A 9,750-nucleotide genomic window follows, 5' to 3' on the forward strand; every position below is an offset into this window, starting at 1 on the left:
CCTGCAGAACCACTCCTTTATTGAGTGTCTTGATAATCACCAAAGATTTCCCCCTGTTGTCTTTTCCATTTGTACAACAAGATGTGAATTTGATTGTCAATCAGTGTTGCTTCCTAAGTGGACAGTTTGATTTCACAGAAGTTTAATTTACTTGGAGTTATATTGTGTTGTTTAAGTGGTCCCTTTATTTTTTTGAGCAGTGTATGTATATATATATATATATATATATATATATATATATATAGAGAGAGAGAGAGAGAGAGAAGAGGTCTGAAGCAATTTAAACATAATAAAGAACAAAAATAAAGTAATAAATGACATACAGAAAGAATCCGGAATAAAAATGATTAGAATTCTAATAAAATGTTTAAGGAAAACAAACCCGATTAATAGGATATGATTATGAACACTTCATACCAGTAGATGGCAGTAATGCGCACCATATGAATTTTGCTCTCAGGATGTAATCAGTGACTGAGCTTCATGTGGAGGCCCAAAAGGTTCTGACCAAGAGCAGAGTGAACGGTTGGCTTCAGGTAAGTTCTGTCCAACAGCTGTATGTTGGTATTTGACCATCACTGCTTTGTAGAACCAGATGTTGTCTAAACGGACCAGAAATCAGGCATCTTCACTCCATGGAGACTCTGATCAATATTAAGCAGATATTAGAACAAAACTGCTGTTTCATCTTGTTTCTCTTCAGCAAATACAACTTCTAAACCATCTCAAGTGTTTTTAAGCTCTAAAAGGAGATGTTGATAGTTTATAAAAGTGAAAATAGAGAAAGTTTGATGGTTCTTCTGTTGTTGAAGCAGAGTTTTACTCCTGAAATCAACAATGCTGGAAAAGATCTGCTGGAGGATGGAGTTAAAGATCTCAAGGACTCGGATCTCTACCAGGTTGCAGCACCTCTATCTGCTGTGAGTTGTGTAAAAGTTTTCCAGGATTTTAAAAAGATGCATTATCAGCAACAGCAAACTAAACTGATTTGAATATGATGCAAACATTGTTCTCTCTGTGTCCTGCTGCCATTATACTGCAGCTAGGAAACAGGCAACAGATTTCCCTGAACAACTAAACACATCCAGTTTCTTCAGCAGCAATGATTCTTTTATTTCAGTATCTGATACTGTGGAGAGATTAGATTTTAGAGATCTGAGTTTTGGTGACTCAGTTGTTTTCAACATTAAAACTGTTGTGAAGACGGTTAAACTTACAGTTACTTTAAGAGCCCTCCTCTTCCTGGAATCAAAACTTGATCTTCCTCCCTCTTCTTTCTGCTCTCAAACACACCTTGAAGCTGGGTGGAACCAACATCTGCTGAAGGTGGAAGATGATTGGCTGCTGCCTCTCTGCACTGACACATGATTGGTAGATCAGAGCTGAAAGTTGTTTCTATTTTCAGGAAGTGAAACTCTCACAATCACTGAGACGGAGACGAGAAATGGAGCAGAATCAGCTGGACCGAGAAACCTTCTCCTGTTCGATCTGTCTGGATCTACTGAAGGATCCAGTGACTATTCCCTGTGGACACAGTTACTGTATGAACTGTATTAAAACACACTGGAATCAAGAGGATCAGAAAGGAATCCACAGCTGTCCTCAGTGCAGGGAGATCTTTACAGCAAGGCCCCGTATGAAGAAGAACACCATGTTAGCAGCTTTAGTGGAGCAGCTGAAGAAGACTGGACTCCAACCTTCTCCTGCTGATCACTGCTATGCTGGACCTGAAGATGTGGCCTGTGATTTCTGCACTGGAAGAAAACTGAAAGCCATCAAGTCCTGTTTATTCTGTCTGGCCTCTTACTGTGAGAAACACCTTCAGCCTCATTATGATTCAGCTCCATTTAAGAAACACAAGCTGGTGGAGCCCTCCAAGAACCTCCATGAGAACATCTGCTCTCGTCATGATGAGGTGATGAAGATGTTCTGTCGTACTGATCAGAAGTGTATCTGTTATCTCTGCTCTGTGGATGAACATAAAGGCCACGACACAGTCTCAGCTGCAGCAGAAAGGACTGAGAGGCAGAGAGAGCTGGAGGTGAGACGAGAAGAAATCCAGCAGAGAATCCAGGACAGAGAGAAAGATGTGAAGCTGCTTCAACAGGAGGTGGAGGCCATCAATCACTCTGCTGATAAAACAGTGGAGGACAGTGAGAAGATCTTCACTGAGCTGATCCGTCTCATCCAGAAAAGAAGCTCTGATGTGAAGCAGCAGATCAGATCCCAGCAGGAAACTGAAGTGAGTCGAGTCAAAGAGCTTCAGGAGAAGCTGGAGCAGGAGATCACTGAGCTGAAGAGGAAAGATGCTGAGCTGAAGCAGCTCTCAAACACAGAGGATCACAACCAGTTTCTCCACAACTACCCCTCACTGTCAGCACTCAGTGAGTCTACACACTCATCCAGCATCAATATCCGTCCTCTGAGATACTTTGAGGATGTGACAGCAGCTGTGTCAGAGCTCAGAGATAAACTACAGGACATCCTGAGAGACACATGGACAAACATCTCACTGACCCTCACTGAGGTGGAGGTTTTACTACCAGAACCAGAACCAAAGAGCAGAGCTGGATTCTTAAAATATTCATGTGAAATCACACTGGATCCAAACACAGCAAACAGACGACTGTTACTATCAGAGGAGAACAGGAAGGTGACATGGATGGATCAACATCAGTCTTATTCTAGTCATCCAGACAGATTCACTGCTAGGCCTCAGGTTCTGAGTAGAGAGAGTCTGACTGGACGTTGTTACTGGGAGGTGGAGAGGAGAGGAATAGTTTTTGTAGCAGTCGCATACAAGAACATCAGCAGAACAGGAAGTTGGATTGAATGTGGATTTGGAAATAATGACAAATCCTGGGCATTATATTGTTACCAAGAAGATCATGAATTTGGTCACAACAAGATCTGGACCTCCATCTCAGGTCCTGGTTCCTCCAGAGTAGGAGTGTACCTGGATCACAGAGCAGGTCTTCTGTCCTTCTACAGCGTCTCTGAAACCATGACTCTCCTCCACAGAGTCCAGACCACATTCACTCAGCCGCTACATGCTGGACTTTGGGTTAACTGGTTTGGATCTTCTGCAGAGTTGTGTAAACACAAATAAATGTTCTGTCTTGTTTCTGATTGTTGATCAGGGTTCATGGTTCTGATGTCTCTGCTCTGCTGTTCTGTTCTTCTTCATTGTTCTTGTTTAAATGTAGTTCTCTGTGTCTGTGTTCCAGGAACCAGAAAGGATTTCACTGCTGATGTTTTCTTTCATTCTTATTTGACACAGAAATATTTCTCCACATGAAAATCTAAACTTCTCTGGGCTCTAATGGTTCTGGTTTCATATTTGTATTGATGTATTTGGATCTTCTGGTTTCCCTTCCACTGTTCTGCAGAGAGATTACAGAAAGAAAGCATTTATTAGGAACTGATAGTTATTTTTATCCATAGATATTTGTATCTGTAAATTGTTGGAGCAGAAATATTTCATAAATTAACTACACTGCAAAACATTCACAAATTGCTATGTGATCTTTTATTTTCTTTCTTCTTTTTTCCAAATTTCTTTCGAAAAATGGTGTTGTGCACACCAATATTAATGCATGTATAATATATGTATGTATATGTTTTATGATCTTAAGACGTGGGCAAACCACCCAGAAAAACCACTTCTCCTTCTTCCTCTTGAACAAAATGTTTTCAGTCTTTAATCAAGCAGAATGTTAATGTCATTTCAGGGGTGTACTTACTTTATCAGGTGGCAGCAATGGTTCTAGCATGCTAAATATTTCAGTAGCACAAAGACACATTTAGTAGACACACTCAGGTGATGGATTGCCTGATTCATTAAATCATTTACTTCTGTAAAAGAAGTCAGGCTAATTTTGCGTTCCTGTATAATAAATAAATTGTAAACTTTTACTTTGATTTAACTAATGTTCCTCTTTTTGTTGTATTTACTCTGGACCTTTTCTGTTCCATTTTGGTTCAACAATTCATAAAAGCTTACTATTATATCTTCTATTATCATCTTTTTTCTATCACAGAACCAAATCTTTAACACTTTTAGAGCACCCTCATATTCAGGAGTGTTGCATTGTGGCGTCAGCAATAGATTAATTGTATTTCAAATAATTTCAATAAAGAAAGTGGATTCCATATCTGACTTATTCCAGTGAAGAGCTCCATCATGGGACAAATTAAATGATAAAGTAGAGGTCTCACCAGGGGTGTTTTTAGGGTCTTGAATTAGTAGGGGTCTTTAGCCAGGACTCTAAATAGTTTGTAAATCATTTAGACTAATATAGGACATGTTGGACCAGTTCTCCGCCTTGCCTGGTTTTCATTGAATGTAAATAATTGTGAATCAAACTAAAAATGTTTACAATAATTTTACTTGGTTTGAATTTTTTGGTTTGTTGAAGTGAAGGATGAAGAGAAACAGTTAATAATAGATCAATCTTACAACAGTTGTTTCTAATCTCAGAGAAACTGTTTATTATGGGTCAAATACACGGGCTTCTTATCTCATCTTCATAACTGACCTTTTTAAATGTGACTCTTCAAGGTGTTCCAATCCTGAGGCTCCAGGATCTTCATTTCTTACATGCCAGACAATTAAACATGCTACTATTCTACTGTTCTGCTGGCTGATGATAATAAAGAAAATCAACAAGTTATTCATGCAAGATATTTGTTGAAATCAGAATAATAAATAATGTTAATATTAATAAATGTTATATTTGTGGGGGGTGGTTAGGGTTATATTGATTGGATCAGGTTATTTGATGCTTAGGAGGTTAAACACTGGAGTTATTAAATGGAGTCTCATTGTGTTGCTGTTCTGAGAAACTGTAACATGAGGCAGAAAAGTCTGCAGCATTGTTGTTCTCTGCATGTAAAATGTTCTCCAGTGATGCTTCACACAGAGGTTCCACCTTCACACACCTTTACTGGGAGTCATGTGTGTGTTGGTGAATAATTCATGCCTCCTCCCCTGGTGGTGCAGCAGGAGGGAGGGGGTGTTTGTTTCATCTGTGTGTAGCTCCCTGCCTGCCTGTCTCAGTTTTTATTGGCAGGCTCACCAACAGCAGCGCCGCCTCACTGAACATGCCCGGTGAGCTGCAACCTCGACCCAACTGGGTGATGACATCCCACAAGAACATCTAACCAGACTGATTCATTTTACTGGATGCAGAAATCTTTGATTAAAAATCAAATAAAAGGTAACACCTGAATTAGAAATACATAAAAAAATTATATTCTGTTCATTGCTCAGGCTAAACAGCGCCCCCAGTGGTTAGAGCTAAGACAGACTTGAAGCTGGTTCAGGTTAGTATGTTAATTTAATGTTTAATGTATCAGTTGAACAATTTTCTCTGTTGAAAGATGACCTCAGGTTGTTTCAAAGATATTCTCTCAACCCTTTTCAAAATGATCGTCCATTGCTGATGTCTTTCCGTCTTGGCATTATGTTAACAAACAGCTGTACCCTTCAGTGCAGCAAACCGCCTAAATTTCTGCATTCATGGAGGTCGTCATACAAATGATGATCTGTTAATAAATGCATTTAAAGGAAGTCCAACTTTAAAGACATCTGTATGGCAGATAATTGAAACAAACATCTTTGGAAAATTATTAATTCTCATACAGTTATGAACATATCTAAAGAAAAAATGGATTAGTGACTGTATGTTTACTGAAACAGTTAAATATCATTGGTGGCATAAGGAGTTGTTGGTCTTCTGATCACAGCGGCTGACGATTCTCCTCCATCCAACCTGCAGAGCAGACAAACATCTCCTCCACCTGGCGTGATTGCAGCCTCTCTGCAGCCAGACACCGTTTCAGCCGGTTGCCCGGCCGCCTCCTCTGGGCTGGATGCTGCTGGATGCAGAGGAAAGACGAGGGTGGATCCACAGCTTAACCTGAGCGAGACGGTAATGATGTCCAGCTGCTGGGGAGCCTCGACTGAGGGCCAGCAGGAGGCTCATCAGCCTGCTGGGCATCAGCCTGTTTATGCCCTTTTTACACAAAAATATCTGAAATCTGAGGATCTTTACGCCACTGAATGTTAGGTGACAGGTTTTTACTGTTTTCAGCAATAAATTACCACACGGGGCTTGACATGGTTGTCAGGGTGGTGAGGAGGATCCCTGAGGTTTCAGATAATGCTGGAAAATAAATATTTCTAAGTGTCAGTTTACAATGTTCAGTGAAACTGATCTGGTCATTTTATTCTTGTTAGAGATTATATAAGATTTTATTATTTTTAACCTTAAAACACATTTATCTACCGAACCTTATGAAAGTATTCACACCCATTTTTAAAAATCTTTTCTCACAATACGCCCACAACCTTAAATGTATTTTCCTGGGATTTTAGGTCATAGACCAACAGAAAGTAGTGCGGTGGAGGGAAACATTGACATGTTTATAGATTTTTGTAAACAAATAAAAATCTTAAACAACAGAAAATATTTTAATTTGTTTTTGGTAAAACTGTCAAATCAAATTTAATGATAATGTAATTCTCAGTAAACAAATTCAAACATTTTGGATCTATAGTCTGTGTTAAAACTGAAGCCTCTCTGGGAGGCCCCTGATGGTTCAGGGGCCCTAAGCAGCAGCTCAGTTCGTTAATGCTTTCGGCCAACTTTGGTTTGTGGTTCTCCTCATGCGGGTTCTCTCCAGGTACTCTGCCTTCCTCCAAAGTCCAAAACATGACTGTTTGGTGATAATTGCTCTTATGTGTGTGCTTGTTTGGTCGTCTGTCCTGTGTGTCTCTGTGTTTCCCAGTGATAGACTGGCGATCTGTCCCCCGACCAGTATAGATCCTGATTTGCAGGCTGTTTATTTGTTGCTGATGTTTGAACCCAGGTGTGGCTCTCTGCTTTATCAGGGTTCCACCTCCTCTGCTCCACAGTAAAAAGGATCGATTCCCCAACAGAAGGTGTCACTACGTTCAAACTTTATGGTTTCACCAACCTGGTGGGTCCAACCCTGACTGACAGGCTCCCACACACTCTTAGCTCCCACACACTGAGGAACAGGTCTGAGGAAGATGTTCGGAGCAGGAGGTGTGTTCCCTGTTTGGACCTCGGAAACCTCACAATAATCTTAGCTGATGTCATCAGAGCTATAAAACCCGCAGAAACGAATCTTTCGTTGCCATTTCCAACGTGTCTCACGGGACGACACAACGGCCATTCCTGGAAGAGCTTGAAAGCTGGAAATCTGGTTTGTTTCTAAGAAGATGAGTTTTCCTCCTTGTTGATTCAGTCGACTGTAACGGTTCCTCATATTTTCCCTGTTTTGGATGGATGAGAAGTTTACCGTTTTTTGAGTTGATCACGGATGCGTGATCCCCTCCCCGCCTCGTTTTCTTCAGACCTGACCCATCCTCAACCGGTGGAGAGAAGAAATCAAATCAAAGTAATTTTGCTCTTTTTTTTATATTAAACCAAATAGGTGCGTTTAGAGGTCTGGGCATGATGAGGCATAGTTGAGGTGATTTAGAATCACCGGCAGTTAATCCAAGGTATCAACTTGTTGCAATACTGATTGAAGTGTTTCATGCTGAGCTGCTTGATTTGCTGTGCTGCTGAATCACGGAGCGTGGATGTGATCAGCAAGGTGCCTGTTTTTGTCCGGTTGATCCCAAATCAGCCAGGAGTTAGAAGTTGGACTTTTAAAAGTTTTCCATTCAAAGCAGCTGCAGTCCGGGCCTCATGGCCTGACCACTCCTTTGTCCCAGTTTTATTACTGGAGTTGTTCCACTGAGTTCCCGCCTCAGAGTTTTATGAACCTTTGTTCAATCAGCTGCTAGTGTCGCATCAGCACACCAAGAAGGCTGCCCTGTACAGTGGTTCTGCTCCACTTTCCAAGTTAACCCAAATTGCACATTTTGTCCATAAAACTCAATGCGCATATTTTCATTTATTAATATTGTTAGGTAGTCATTTTTATCCCCTTTGTGTAGAATAGTGCTTGTTAGTTAGATGAAGGTTTTTAGACCAGAGTAGTAATTATATCAGAGCTATATAATCAATACATTTTCACATATATAATTAACAGAAGCACTTGTGTTTATTTCGTGGAGGAGTGATTTACACAGAGTACACAGTTGTTCAGTTGATACTGGATTTCTAAATCTAAATGAATTGTCTCAGCAGAGAAAACTTCATGCTTTTATTTTACATTATGTCCAGTTTATTCAAAGGTGTACCTTGGTCTGCTATAATTGGCAATAGCTGTTTAGTTTGATGCTATTGAAATAAGGCTTGAAAAGCCGACTGCATTCACTTAAAAACATACTTTCATTTAAAAACATACTTTCATTTAAAAACATACTTTCATTTAAAAACATACTTTCATTTAAAAACATACTTTTATTTAAAAACATACTTTCATTTAAAAACATACTTTCACTTAAAAACATACTTTCATTTAAAAACATACTTTCATTTAAAAACATACTTTCATTTAAAAACATACTTTCATTTAAAAACATACTTTCATTTAAAAACATACTTTCACTTAAAAACATACTTTCATTTAAAAACATACTTTCATTTAAAAACATACTTTCATTTAAAAACATACTTTCATTTAAAAACATACTTTTATTTAAAAACATACTTTCATTTAAAAACATACTTTCACTTAAAAACATACTTTCATTTAAAAACATACTTTCATTTAAAAACATACTTTCATTTAAAAACATACTTTCACTTAAAAACATACTTTCATTTAAAAACATACTTTCATTTAAAAACATACTTTCATTTAAAAACATACTTTCATTTAAAAACATACTTTCACTTAAAAACATACTTTCATTTAAAAACATACTTTCATTTAAAAACATACTTTCATTTAAAAACATACTTTCACTTAAAAACATACTTTCATTAAAAAACATACTTTCATTTAAAAACATACTTTCATTTAAAAACATACTTTCATTTAAAAACATACTTTCATTTAAAAACATACTTTTTATGAACATTTATTTCCTACTTTAACAATGTCACATCCAGTTCTTTATCTTTTTCCTCTGGTAATTTACTTCCAGTTCATGTTCTGTTGCTGTTTCATGTTCTTGCCTGTTTCTGGTCGGTGAATGTATAAACGAGGAGCAGAAATAGGTTTTTATTTCTGTTCTTGTGGCTGTCAGAGCAGACAAAGGAGAAACATGAGTTTCCTCCAAATGTAGCGTTTTACTTTATGAAAAGGAGCAGAAAAAAAGTCCTGAGCCTTGCTGCTTTACCTATGAATAAATTTAATCTCCCGAGACAGACTCCTCGAGTGTTTCTGGCACAGAAGAAGTGTTCACACTCTGAAAGGAAAATGAAAATGTCTTAATGGAGCTCTTTTTCCTTCTTCACCCAAGGCTGTTCAGCAGATTTGCTTGAAGAGTTCAATTGTGCTCAGCTAATGCATAACAAACAGATGTCCGCCGTGGCGTCTTCGTCTCTTCGCTCTGAAATAAATCAGAATTATGGTTTTTGGGAGTGGAGGATTTGACTCCGAGTCACGGGCGGCTGAGGAGGTGGTGACTCCTCTGAAGCTTTGATGTCTGGCAACCTGTAGCAGGTGAAACATGGTCGTATCTCTGGTTATAATAATAAGTTGGGAACTATATTAGAGCTGCAGAGGAGATCACATGGTCAAACATATATATAGTATAAATATGAATATTTGAGTCAAGACAAAAGTGTTACACACAAATAGTAAAAACTGAAAACATAA

At 38.6% G+C, this 9,750-nt stretch overlaps 1 protein-coding gene across 1 annotated transcript; it reads left to right on the forward strand.

Annotated features, from left to right (window-relative positions):
- The first annotated feature begins 1,429 nt into the window (after positions 1-1,429).
- Positions 1,430-4,152, forward strand: LOC124870224 (tripartite motif-containing protein 16-like). Its single transcript, XM_047368779.1, has one exon. The coding sequence runs from the start codon at positions 1,445-1,447 to the stop codon at positions 3,107-3,109; it is 1,665 nt and encodes a 554-aa protein (XP_047224735.1). The 5' UTR covers positions 1,430-1,444; the 3' UTR covers positions 3,110-4,152.
- The last annotated feature ends 5,598 nt before the right edge of the window (positions 4,153-9,750 follow it).

This window comes from Girardinichthys multiradiatus, chromosome 6 (assembly GCF_021462225.1).
Source record: "Girardinichthys multiradiatus isolate DD_20200921_A chromosome 6, DD_fGirMul_XY1, whole genome shotgun sequence".
NCBI lineage: Eukaryota > Metazoa > Chordata > Actinopteri > Cyprinodontiformes > Goodeidae > Girardinichthys > Girardinichthys multiradiatus.